This window comes from Myotis nattereri (genome assembly GCF_964212035.1).
Source record: "Myotis nattereri genome assembly, chromosome: 5".
NCBI lineage: Eukaryota > Metazoa > Chordata > Mammalia > Chiroptera > Vespertilionidae > Myotis > Myotis nattereri.
In genome coordinates, this window is record NC_138080.1 from 34,417,965 (window position 1) to 34,432,195 (window position 14,231).

At 39.4% G+C, this 14,231-nt stretch overlaps 1 protein-coding gene across 1 annotated transcript in view; it reads left to right on the forward strand.

Moving 5' to 3' along the window:
* Nucleotides 1–14,231, forward strand: part of ELP3 (elongator acetyltransferase complex subunit 3) — a 93,948-nt gene that overhangs the window by 45,136 nt on the left and 34,581 nt on the right. The window contains exons 10-11 of the mRNA XM_081092872.1: nucleotides 2,486–2,679; nucleotides 13,569–13,659. Of these exons, the coding sequence (XP_080948998.1) occupies nucleotides 2,486–2,679; nucleotides 13,569–13,659 (285 nt within the window). The remainder of the gene's footprint in view (nucleotides 1–2,485; nucleotides 2,680–13,568; nucleotides 13,660–14,231) is intronic.

The window sequence follows — 14,231 nt, forward strand, 5'->3', positions numbered from 1 at the left end:
TTGTCCTTGTTTTACAGATTAATAAGTATTTTCTTATCTCTCTGATGGAATTATTATAGTTGTTTTCTTTATGTTTTATTTTCCTTTTTGCCTTGCTTTCCCCCCAATTCCTTTCTCTTTCTTTGTTTTGGTTTGCTTTTTATGTTCTAGGCTTCTAGTTTCTAATGATCCTTAGCCAAATGGTCATACTTTGAAAGTGAGGGGCTTAAAAACCAGATTGCAAGCTCTATGTAGCTAGCTGCCAGTATGCCTCACTGAAGGATGTTCATGTAATGTGCTCTCCTTTCTTTAGGGAATTTCCAAATGTCAGTGCATGGAGCTCTTATTTGGAGCCATTTAATTGATCCAGAGATAACTCTCCAGCTTCCTCCTTGGGAGTGGGTGTTGTGCGCACATCACAGAAAATTGCAGCAGGAAGTCCACCAGTCAGTGTGCTGGCCTTCACTTACTCTCCCTGTTTTCACTCTGGGTCCTCACTCAGGCCTTCCTTTGTACCTGGAATCTCAGAGTCCAGAGGCTTTCCAGTATCTCCAGCAAAAATCAGGCAACTGCCTGTAGGAAGGTGATAAGGGATAAGGAAAGGGATAAATCCCTTCATGTACAGATTTTGATCAAGTGTTCTCTCCCACCTGCCCAGTTCCTGGTACTTGTGATCCATGAACCTTTCTGGGACGCGGGTGTGACTGAGCTGGCCTTTCATTAGTATCTGTCCCACTTTACAGATACTTTATTTGCAGTTCATGTCACTGGCAAAGTCATTTACCAGTCTTCCATCACCTGTTCCCCTCCTGTCTCCTTTGATTTATACTTTAAAAAATTGTATTATTTCCGGTTATTTTAGCATGGTTTTGGAAGGCCTTGGCTGGTCTTCCAGACCTTGGTTGGTTGTAGCATCATCCTGCACACCAAAAAGTGGCGGGTTTGATTCCCAGTTAGGACACATACCCAGGATACAGGTTCCATCCCGGTTGGGGCGTGTGTGGAGGCAACCGATAGATGTCTCTCTCTTTCTCTCTCTTTCTCCCCTCCCCCCCTTCTCTCCCCCCTCTCCCCTTCCTCTCTCTAAAATCAATTTTAAAAATTTAAAATTAAAACAAAAATTTAGCATGGTTTTGGAAGGAAAGAAACACATATTTAAATTCTTAGTGTTTAACCAGAAATCTAGAACCAGTTTTACCTATTATTCTTTTTACAGGAGTATGTCAGCCCATATATCTCCTAAATTTATTATACAAGTTTCAGAAGTACTTTTCTGAAACCCCATGTTTCAATACGGAATCAGACTAGGAAGAGAATGACTTGCATGCATGCTCTTTGTGGATGGCTATAGAATATTTATTGAAGACCTGATGAATCTTTACTATATAAATATTACAGGGAAATATCTTTTAAGACCAAAGTGTGCACAAAGAATATAGCATTTTAAGAATATGACAGATCAGTGAGAGAGATCAAATACCCTGCAGTTACATTTCTTTGTAAAGCAAGTTAAATAATGGATAGCTCTGCAGGAATAACAGAGCACAAGATAAAAAGCATTTTATAGTTCAGAAGATATGGTACTGCTGGCTGAATAGATGCTAAAGCTAGGGTGGGGGTGAAGGGAACTGTATGAGTCCACCTTCATTCCTCCACCATATATCCTGCAAAATCAAGATAAGAACAAATTAGGAATGCAGAGTCATGGAAGGGAGACTGCCTTATGTTTTCCTGCTACATCCCAAATAAAGAAATAAGGCAGCCAGCTGGGATGATACAGTACAGGAAATGGCTATGTCACAGTAGATGAATAAAATGTATCGCTCAATGTCCAGATAACAAATGGAGAGTGTATGTCCCAGGTTAGGAATGGTGCCAGTTGGTCTGAGGACAAAATAGTCCTATCCAGGGATCGGTACACTTTCTGCATAGGGCCATATAGTAAACATTTTAGGTTTGCAGGCCAGATGGTGATCTCTGGCACAATATGTTTTATTATTAAAAGATTATACAGTCTAGCGGTGAAGGTAGGCACTGGATAAATTGTCAGTATGATGATGTTAAGAAAGTGGTAATACAGAACTCGATAGGATTTTTTTTTAAGTCAGGCAGTTTATATTTGAAGGTCAGGAAGGCCTCTCTGAAGAACTGACATTTAAGCTGAGGCCTGAAGATTAGGTAGATGAAGAAAAATTGAGGGACTTTCCAGGCAGAGAAAATTGCCTTTGTAGGGGCGAAAAGGCAAGGTGGTGAGAGTGGCGTGCGGTGACATTGCAGCAATGGACAGGGCTGTGATCAGGGCCTTGGGTCCAGCAAACATGCTTTGCCCTAGTGAGGCCGTAAAAACAATGGATTCCTGTTCTGTCTGCATCCCCTCCTTGGGTGGAAAGGAAAGGCATTCTAAGGACCAGGCAGGTATGTGAGAGACGCCGGCCCAGGTTTGAAACTTGCATGCGTAATCTCTACATAACTAATGAAGAAGTAATCTTCTGTTCTCTATTCACAGGAGTTTTTTGAGAATCCTGCTTTTCGTCCCGATGGTTTAAAACTTTACCCAACCTTGGTGATTCGTGGAACTGGGCTTTATGAGCTGTGGAAATCAGGACGCTATAAGAGTTATTCGCCTAGTGACCTGATTGAATTGGTGGCTCGGATCCTTGCCCTTGTGCCTCCATGGACTCGAGTGTACCGCGTGCAGAGGTAGTGTGTTACCTTCTATGCCAGAAGTAATCAGTGACTACTCTGTTCACAGTTTCTAATGAGAATAGTCTGCTTTCATATGGAGGGGTTTGAATTCTTTTAAATTAAAAAAGGAACACCTAGAATGCTATCTATAAACAGAGAGGGATAGAAATGAAAGGAAACCAGGTCCAAGCCACTTTGCCAGTGTCATATTTATTCAAGTATGCCCCTTTCCCTTCATGAGCCAGGAAGTGGAGTTATGAGGTGATAAATAGATACGGTGCCTGGTTCCTGGAGCGGATGATCTAGATCAGGGTTTCCTTCTGGTGAACTTCAGTCAGGTACAGAAGTTGGTGTGGGAGCTGGAGGTGTGGCCACGTGTCTGTTATCCTTGTCCTAGAGCCTCTGAAAGTAAAACAAAGAGTAGCAACAATCATTGTTGGCAGATAATGTAAATATGGAGAAAGAGTGACATATTCCTGATGGCATGAAGGAAATCAACTGTTTTTTTCATCGGAGAAATTATGATCTCATTTGTAGTTATGGGCCTTTTAAGAATTTTTTTTTTTACTGGAAATATAACATTGAAAAAATTCTAGAAGCCATACAGTTACCTATTTATCTACAATCCTAACAAAACTGTTCCTGTATTTGTTGGTCATTGGGCACATTTCCACCACCCTGTCAAAAGCTGCCTGGATTCCTGTATTATAGACACAGCGGTTCCCCTTCTCTGCGGGGGATTTGTCCCAAGACCACAGGCGCCAGTGGATGCCTGAAACTGGATAGTAGTGAACCTTATGTATACTGTTTTTTCCTACACGTATACACCTGTGATGAAGTTTAATTTATAAATTAGGCATAATAAGTGATTAACAACAATAATAAAATAGAACAATTATACCCATATACTGTAATAAAAGTTACATGAGTGTGACATTATTGAGTAAAATCAAGGTTACTTGGACATACTCACTACAGTGTGACAGTCAGTCTGATAACAAGACAGCTACTAAGTGACTGGTGAGTGGGCAGCGTGGACGTCGTGGATATGCCAGACAAAGGGAAGACTCATGTCCTGGGAGGAAGGGGGTGGCACCGGCAGCGGACAGTTTAAAACTCTGGGATTGTAGCCGAAACCGGTTTGGCTCAGTGGATAGAGCGTCAGCCTGCGGACTGAAAGGTCCCAGGTTCGATTCCGGTCAAGGGCATGTACCTGGGTTGCGGGCACATCCCCGGTGGGGGATGTGCAGGAGGCGGCTGGTCGATGTTTCTCTCTCATCGATGTTTCTGACTCTCTATCTCTCTCTCTTCCTCTCTGTAAAAAATCAATAAAATATATTTAAAAAAAAAAAAACTCTGGGATTGTTTATTTCTGGAATTTTCCATTTAATATTTTTGAATGGAGGTTGACTGCAAGCAACTGAAACTGAAGAAAGCAGAACCTCGAATAAGGGGGGAGTTACTGTATAAGGTCAAAAGATGACAGCAATACATATACAGTTTCCTACTGCAACTAGTATCCACTGAGCACAAAAATTGTGTTACTAATAGTATAAAACAATGACTACTGTGAACAGGCAGAATCACCAACCAAAGGAAAATTACCAAGGCTCTAAAATAATGGAGTTGCTTTAAGGTCAAAGGACATTTACACCATACTTCTGCCACAACTTCTTAACTTCTTTACGTTATTGGCCTAAATTGCCCGGCCGGTGTGGCTCAGGGATTGAGCATCAACCCATGAACCAGGAGGTCATGGTTCGATTCCTGGTCAGGGCACTTGCCCGGGTTTCGAGCTCGATCCTCAGTCGGGGGTGTGCAGGAGGCAGTGTATCGATGATTCTCTCTCATCATTTGTTGTTTCTATCACTCTCTCCCTCTCACTCCCTCTCTCTGAAAATCAATAAACACTTACTTAAAAATAAAGAAGTTATTGGCCAAACTTAAGGATCTAAATTGCCTATATGATCTGTGTATTTTAAAATACTTAGATACTAAGGAGATAGTAAAAAATTCAGCTGTTGGAATTGTTTGCATTGTCCTTCCCCTTTTTCTGCCTTTCCGGAACAGTTGAGTTCAGAAGACATAAGGAGGTGCTGAACAATGCAGGCGTCTCACTTGGAGAAGTAGGGAGCTGCAGGGCCAGAGCTGGCTGAGAAAGAAGCGTGTTCTTGTGAAGGAGGCAGTGGTGTGGTGCAGGCTGTGACAGCCCAGATGTGGTAAAATGGGCATTCTCCTGGAGGGCTGATCTGGCACAAGCTGTCAGAGCTGAGCAGGGTGAGGAGGATGGGTCTGAGAGGGTGCAGAGAAGAGGACAGCAGCAAAAGATTGGTTACTTGCAGAAGGTTGTTCTTATAGGTATGCCCTAATATTAAGGATAATGGGAGCTAGCTAGGTTTAAGGAGATAATTAGAATGCACTCTCCATAGTGTTTTGGAATAGAAGTGTGTGTGTGTGTGTGTGTGTGTGTGTATGTGTTTATGTGTTTATTTAATGGCCACATTTTGCATTTTTATGCTGTTTGTTGGTGACTGTACTGTTTAAAATGACCCCAGGTGTGGTAATGAAGTGTTGTGTAATGTTCCTAAGTGTAAGCAGACTACAGTGTGCCTTATGGAGAAAATATGTGTTAGATAAGCTTCATTCAGCCATGAGTTACAGCACCATTGGCCTCAAGTTCAATATATATGGTGTCCCGACACAGAAACATATATAAAACAAGTTATGTATTGATCATTTGATGAAAATGTTGCACATAGGAACCTAACCCTGTATTTCCTCTAGGAGCAATGTTATGATATTCACTAATTAAATGTTCATGGCAACTTTTTAGAACATAACTACCACAAATGATAAGAATTGACTGTACGTTGTTTCAAAGTACCTCCCACAATGTCTTTATTAATTAAAGTAGAAAAGAGTAACGACCATGGAGAAGCCTGGAGCTGATCAGTGTGAATATTATTAGGAATAGTACAAATCCTGGTTGTGTGCCACCTGATAGCACTTCTGTATTACTCAGCCAGAACTCCATAATCTGAATCTCATCATAAGGAAACACCAGACAAATCCAAATTGAGGCACTTTCTAAGAAAATAAGTGGACTATAATCTTCAAAAGTAGGGGATCGAGGGAAGAGTTCCATTTTGAAGGAGACTAAGGAGACATGACAGCTAAATCCAATGCAAGGTTTTACTGGATCCTGTTGGTATAAAGGACAAAGATCTTGAGACGCTGGTGAAGCCAGAATGGAGTCTAAGGTTAGACAGTAGTGAAGTGTCAGTGTTAATTTCCTGATTTTGGTGGTCGTATTATGGCTATATAAGAGAATATCATTGTTGTAGAAAATACTCAAAGTATTTTGGGAGTGTTGGGACATTGTGTTTCCAGTTTACTTTGAGATAGTTAAGGAAAATAATTATTTGTACTGCATTTTGGACTTTTTCTGTAACTTTAAGATTGTTTCAAGAAATTTATTTTTTTTTAATTTTTTAAAAATATTTTATTGATTTTTTTACAGAGAGGAAGGGAGAGAGATAGAGAGCCAGAAACATCGATGAGAGAGAAACATTGATCAGCTGCCTCCTGCACATCTCCTACTGGGGATGTGCCCGCAACCCTGGTACATGCCCTTGACCAGAATCGAACCTGGGACCTTTCAGTCCCCAGGCCGACGCTCTATCCACTGAGCCAAACCTGTTTCGGCGTGTTTCAAGAAATTTAAATTAATACAATAGAAAATAAAGATGCAGTAAGTATTAGTAAAGACAAAAGAAAAAGATTATTTGCATTTAACTGACTGGGGCAACCAGAGAACAGTGAAGATACTACTTCCCAGGAACAGAGTGTGATAGTATCACTGTCACGTACGTGGCTCTGTGCCTGCTGATAGTGATGCTGTCTGCTAGGAATGCCCGAGGTACTTGCTTGGCCTGATGACTTGTGGTGAGCTGGCACAGACATTTACCCCACTTTGGGGCAGGGGTTTGGGGGGGAGGTTAATGTAGTGGCAGGACCAGCCCCAGGCTTTCTATTATGGCTGCAGGATGTGCTGCACCAAAATCATCAGGGAACTTTGAGGAGCAAGATTTATCACTCACAGGTCCTTGAGGGTACCCAGCAAGCCCAAGGGGCACAGCAAGTTTGGGGGCATGGGAGAGAGCACAGACCTAGAGCTCTGCCTTTGTTAGGGTTCTAGGGTGGGGTGCCTAGGTTTTTATGGATTCCCTCTCTATTGGCTAATTTAAATAATAAGAAAGGGAGTTAGGGTGCAGGAAGGGAGAAATGGGGCTACTCAAATGGTCAGTTATCCAGGTTACCCAGGGCTTTCTGGAAAAGTGAACTTCATGAGTGGGGACAGCCTAGTTCCTTGTGTGGTTGTTTTGCTGGTAGCTGTCATACATACGTTCATTCAGGATGGATGCCTTCGGAAATGGATGCCTTGGCAGTAAAAAACTTAAAATGTCAAGTGCTCATACTACAATCACAAAGCTTAATGTCAGGCACTTACATTACAGGGTAACCAAAAGATGATACCTCCCAGCATGGTAACAAATAGCACAGGATAGAAATCTCACAGCCGTGGACATCAAAGTTTTCTTATCAGAAATAACAAGGCACAGATCACACAGGCAATCAGATGGGGAATTTGCATCCTCCTCTTCATTTTGAGCTTTAAATTTCTTACCGCTATAATCAGTGAGTCAAAAGCAACAGAGGCATTGCTATAACATTAAAAAGCTTAATTTTGTAGACTTTATGAAATATCACTATGGGACATTATCCCAAGGGGATTTCAAGAAAACAGCAGCAAATATAGTCTCTATAGAAAAATTGTAAAGGGGTAATGACAGGAAGAATTAAGAACATGCACATTAGCCCTGGTCGGTTTGGCTCAGTGGATAGAGCATCGGCCTGCGGACTGAAGGGTTCTGGGTTTGATTCCGGTCAAGGGCATGTACCTTGGTTGCGGGTACACCCCTGGTGGGAGGTGTGCAGCATGCAGCTGATCGATGTTTCTCTCTCATCGATGTTTCAAACTCTCTATCCCTCTCCCTTCCTCTCTGTAAAAAAATCAATAAAATATATTTAAAAAAGAACATGCACATTATATAACCAAAAGGTTGTTTGCTGAGAAAGGCATGATCATGGAGAACCAGCATGAAGCTAAAGAAACCTCCCTGTACTCAGTTCTCCCAGCATGACCCCACCACAGATCTCTCTCTGGAGAGTCAGCCTGTAGCAGAGTTCCCAGCTGTAATTCCAGAAGGCCAACTGCGTGCTATATAGGGTGTCCCCCAAAAATGTACACATGCTTTGAATAATTATAAAGGCAGTCTTTATTAAAATACATTTCATTTTCAAAATTGAGCTATCTATCCACTGTTAAAGTGCGTATACATTTTGGGTGGACACCCATCTTTGAAAGGATTCCTGTGGGCTTAACATTTAACTCTATTACTTTACAGATGTGTGGATGAATTAGAACTTACTGGAATACATACTGTAAAATAGGTTAAATCTCCTTTAAAATGTGTAGTTAGGAATGCCTTCCTTGAGTTTTAGGACAGTGTGTTGTTTGAAGATGGTGATGACTCAGTTCCTGACAGTAAATGCCTTTGGTGGAGAGACATCTGGCTGTGATATCAGACTTTCATGCTATGGGACTGATAATTTACTTAACTTTGAGATTATTCTCTAGGTTTCTTAGTATAAAGATTAAAATTTTATTATATTTTCCACTTTATATTTTTTGTTTTGAATACAGCTATGATATTGTTATACAAGTTTCCATTAGAATTCTAGCTTTTTAAATGTAGCTTGGTGTAGACAAATGTTCAAGTTAGCATTTGTTTTTCTGTAAGCATGGGCAGAATTCCTTCAAGTGTATTATGTTACTTTGTTTTGCATTGAATATTACTGTGACTACCTGCATAAGAATTCATTCAAATTAATTATATTTTGCTACTTACTTTCTGCCCACTTTTACTTACATGCTTTCTTCATATATATATATATATATATATACTGCACAAAAATGATTCACATTTATTTTATACTACATGCCTGGTGCATGAATTCATGCACGGGTGGGGTCCCTCAGACTGGCTGGTGATGGGGGCCGATCGGGGCATCTCGCACAGTCCCGATTGGGGCTGGCCAGCCGGGTGGGGGCCAGGGGGCATTGCGGGAGGTTGGCCGGCGGAGTAGGGATAGGGAAGTTGGCTGTGGGAGTGCACTGACATCAGGGAGCAGCTCCTGCATTGAGCATCTGCCCCCTGGTGGTCCGTGTGCGTCATAGCGACTGGTCGACTGGTTGTTTGGTCATAACAGTCACTTAGGCTTTTAGAGAGAGAGAGAGAGAGAGAGGCAGGCTTGCTTTTTGTTATCGGTAATCATTGAAATTCTAGACTTGTCTTTTGCCAAGTTGAGGTGTATGGTGTGATGTGTTTCTGCTCTGTACCACCATTCATTTGTCCCAATAGATTTTTTTTTAATTTTGTGATTTTATACTTTTTTCCAACAGTTTGTAGAATATTATTAATTATCCAGAATTTATATTTTCTTAATTTCCAGCTATATTTATATGGACAAAATAATACTTTCTCTATAAAGCTACTTTAAAATCACTTTCAATGTATGTATTAATAACAGGCTTACATTATTTTTCCTAAAACTTCTTTGTATAATTGGGATGCATCTTTATACAGCAGTACATTTTATACATTGGCAAATATGGTATTTGTATTTCTTGTTAAAGACTTAGAATAATATTCATAGTTATAATTTTAATGTAGCGTAGTAGTCTAGCATTTTAGTTTGGGAACAGTTTTATTCAGTAAACTGTTCCCTAATGTTGGATATTTAGGTTGCTTCCAATTTTTTATTTTCAATTTTTAGTCATCCTCGCCTCCGCTACAGGTCAGAGTCATGTACACGGAACTTTTACTTATGTTGAAGTTATCTGTTAGAGCAGTATGATCTAACAGAGTAAGATAAAAGATCTAAGCATATTTTATTATTATTATTATACTTCTGGAACAAGAAGAGTATAAATGAATGTTTTAATTTTCACTAATTATATTGATATGCTTTTCCAGAAGGATAATACCAGTTTAGAGTAAATAGTTACTGGTTTTAACACAATTCTATACATGTGGATGATTAAATTTTTTATTTCATTTACATAGGGGTATTAATTTGCATTTCTGTAGGTATAGTAAGCATTAACATTTTTCCATGTAACCGGTTATTTGTGTTTCTTCTTATATCGATTGTCTGTTTATGTATAATTTGCCAGTTATGGAATTTGGATCAGAATGGAGATTCTTTTTTATTGAAATGGCTAAAAAAAAAAAAATCATAAATTTTACCTTTACCTTTTAGGGGTCTTTTGAATTGTCTCCTCTCTCCTGCACAAGTAAGAAGACCAGGGAACACAAAAGCCATGTCCATGTTCACATGGTATACTTAACACTAATAATAGCTTGGTAAAACAGCTTCATATCTAACTGAGCAAGAGAAAGATAGGTGTTTAGACAGTGTTAAGTGGCTGAGAAACCTTCTGATTTGGGGAAGGAGAATCACGGGGCTTTGACTCTGCATTGTTTCTTCTGGCTTCAGTTATAAACTTTTAAAACAATTCTTAGAATGTGGAAAACTGATATTAGTCTAATTTGGAAGCATTCAGTTATGTCTTGCTAGAAAGAAACCATTGGCAAAGGTTCTCCCAGAGTGTTTAATCCAGACAATTTTAATAATCATAGTTGATTTATTATTGTTTTAAATCATAGTATGGAAAGTCATATATGTCTTTTGAAAATCTGGCCATTTCATTTCTTTCTTTAAAAAAATGTTTTGATATCAGAGAGAGGAAGGGAAAAAGGGAGAGAGATAGAAACATCAATGATGACAGAGAATCATTGATTGGCTGCCTCTTGGGGATCAAGGCTGCAACCCAGGCATGTGCCCTGACCGGGAATTAAACTGGTGACCTTCCGGTGTAGAGGTCAACACTCAATCACTGCATTGTACCAACTGGGCTGGCCATTTCATTTCTACCTATGACAGCTTTTACCAATTACAGGCTATCTACTTAATGTTGATTAGTGAATCTAAATGTGTACATGGCGAAGATTTTAAGAACTAATTTTTAGACAAGTGTCAAGAGGGAGGGACAGGAAAGAAAGTAGAAGGGAAGATATTTCAAGTGAACACACGATGTCTTTTTTTTTAATGCTATATTTTACTAATACATTACTTGATATTTTTAATTGGCCATTTCCCCTACCCTATCTTTCCCTCCCCTTCCCCCCCTCCCCCCCTTAACTAATTTACTCTCTTAACTTTATGACAGCTGAGTCAATAACATCTTACTGGGTGTTTTTATGAACCACCTAATAGATGGTTCTGTATTGCAGGCCTGAGGGTGCAGTCAGTGATTAAATGTAAGATTCTGTCCAGACATATGATAGAGCCACATTAAACTGCTGCTGCCCACAGGCTGTTTGACAGCTGTCTGCCTCGATGTGATAGTTAAATCACTGCAAAGCATTAAACAGGAATGCCAATTTGCAACCAAAACATGCTTCTGGAATGTGAGAAACTTCAGACCAAAAAATCTCTAGACGTCCTTTTAAAGGTTTTTTGATGAGTAAATTGCAAATATTAGCACCACTAAGCTTGAAATAGTACCCCTTGAAATAGAAAAGTGAATATTCTCAAATGCCAGCCTGAATCCATGCCCACTGGCCAAATCTAACTTAAGCAACAAAATAAATGGGTTAATACCAGGTTACATCTCAATGAATAAAATGGGAATCTATGAATTCATAAATAAACGAATAAATAGGGAAAAGGGGAAGCTCTTCCTTCAATACAAGCTCAGCTAATAAATACAGATGGAATGATAGAAATAGATAATCACCATTGACAACCGTTATAGGAAGGTGCTACAGACAGGAGTCACTGGTAAGTGGTAGACTGGTAGTTGGAGGGTTGATGCAGGGGTAATAGGATATTGGTGCGATACTATGCACTTGTTTCAGCTCTCATGCTTTTCACAGTCCATTCAATAACACATTTCTTACCTTTTTGTTGATTTTGCTATTTAAAATGGCCCCCAGGCATAGTGCTGCCGATCTAGTTTCCTAAGCACAAGAAGGCTGTAATGTGCCTGATGAAGAAAATACATGGTTAGAGGTTTCACTGAGCCATGAATTTATAGTGCTGTTGGCCACGAGTGCAATATTAATGAATCACTTAGATGTTAAATGAAGTGCCTTTAAACAGAAACACAAATAAAACAAGGTTATGCATTGATCAGTTAAAGAAAATGTGACTAAAGACTCGCAGGAAACCAACTCTGCATTTTCCCTAGGATCAATGCTTCAGTATTTGCTAATTCAGTGTTTTGGCACCTTTATAAAACATAACTTGCTGTGCATAACAAAAATCAAATGTCTGTCATGTGTGCTACTAACAGTGGTTGCCATTGGTTTTATTAATTTCACATCATATATAGCAATGTTTTACACTTTTAAGTTGTGAAAGGATACATATGTACTTGTTAGTTATTTATACCATATTTTAAAGTATAAAAGGGCATTGAGAAGACTTTAACTTTGGTTGTTACTCTTGCTTTAGATTTCCTGGGGAGTCATCTTAAAGAATTTTGACTGGTCATTGTTTTATAGTGTCTTTATGGAAACTACTGACTTCCAGAGCCCAATAGACTTATTCTGTATAGTTTTTAATGCTAATTGATTGGTCTTTGATACTTTTGAGTGAATGAGAAATATCTTATTAGAATTAATGGATGGAGGAACTAATTGTACATAGTATTTGAAAGGGTAAGTAACAAGAGAAGGAAAAGACTCAAATTGGTTCAAAAGCAAAAAATAAGAGAAGATAATTGGTGTATTCTGCATCTTTCTTCAAATCTACCAGATATTAGACAAAACAAATTGGGGTCTTGTCTTTAAATAGAAAGCAGATGTGCTGAGCATATTCTTCAGATTTTTAAAAACTGCATGTCTAGAAGAGGGTGTTTGGGGTTACTATATGGAACTTCAACTTTTGATTAAAGTCTTCTTGATACCAGGCACTTTACTCTAGATTAATGCCAGGAAATAATTTTCTCTCCTCTCACCTTTAGGCAAGTTATTATTCTCCTACTACAGAGTCACTTCTCATTTAGGTTTTTGGGAAACAGGGAAAAAAATTATTCTTTGAGACCAGTTGTTGGCTAAGATGGGCTTTTGGTTACTTGTCATTCACTAGCTATAAAATTGGATTTTAAAAAAAAACAGAACAGTTTTATTTCTTGTTTTGTTTAATACAAATGTCTCTTCAGCCAGAAATCATTACTAATGGTTATTAGATATTTATTTTGCACTTTATAATCTTTTTTTTTTAAATGTATTTTATTGATTTTTTACAGAGAGGAAAGGAGAGAGAGATAGTTAGAAACATCAATGAGAGAGAAACATCGATCAGCTGCCTCCTGCACATCTCCTACTGGGGATATGCCCGCAACCCAGGTACATGCCCTTGACCGGAATCGAACCTGGGACCCTTCAGTCCGCAGGCTGACGCTCTATCCACTGAGCCAAACCGGTTTGGCTTGCACTTTATAATCTTATAAAGTGATTTTTATCCGGTGTTTCTCAGAAACCCTGAGTGGTAGGTGAAAATCATAATTTCACTGATGGGAAAACTGAGGGATGGAGACGCTCTGAACCTGGCTCCCTGCTTAGAATCTTCGGCCTCTGCTTCTCTGATTTGTAGTGTAGGTTGTTCGGGTTTGGGTTTTTGTTTTCTTGTTTCCTTTTTTAAGGTCTTCTTATTTTACTGCTGTAAAGAATGATTTATACTTGACAACAGCCGGTCTTTTTCTCCTACAGGGATATTCCAATGCCCTTAGTCAGCTCAGGAGTCGAGCACGGTAATTTGAGAGAGCTGGCATTCGCAAGAATGAAGGACCTTGGAATACAGGTAAGAGTCTGACTGTAACTGTTGAGATCAAAGTAATCTGGAATGCAAAAATACTTTGATAGTCTCACAAGCTTAGGAGTTTGGTCAAAGAACTTTCAAATATTGAAGGTATTCTTGCTGTGTAATATGCTGAAGTTGAAGCTAGTGGTTGCAAAGGCTGCATCCCATCCCTTACACCCCTTCTGCTCCCTTCTCAAAGAGTGTAATTTTTTTTCTACCTACCCAGATTGCCAACTATGTACTTAACTCACTTTTTGAAAAACATTTTTCTTTTGAAGTATTGAGTGTTCGATTCTTGACTAATGGTTAGATCAGTATATGAGGATACGGTGTTTGAAAAAACTAGGATTACGTGCGTGAAGTAATTACCAGACAGTGCTGTTGCCACATACAACAGTCTCCTCATCCCACGCCACCCTCGCATCTATTCAGTCAGTTTTCGGATAAGTTTTCTCCGTAGCAATGTGGCTAAGAGAATAGAATGCCTTGGGTAAGTCTTCAAACATGATACAAGGCCCTCAGAACGATGCCTTTAAAGTGCAGTCCATGCTTGCATTGTGCGCGAGGACATT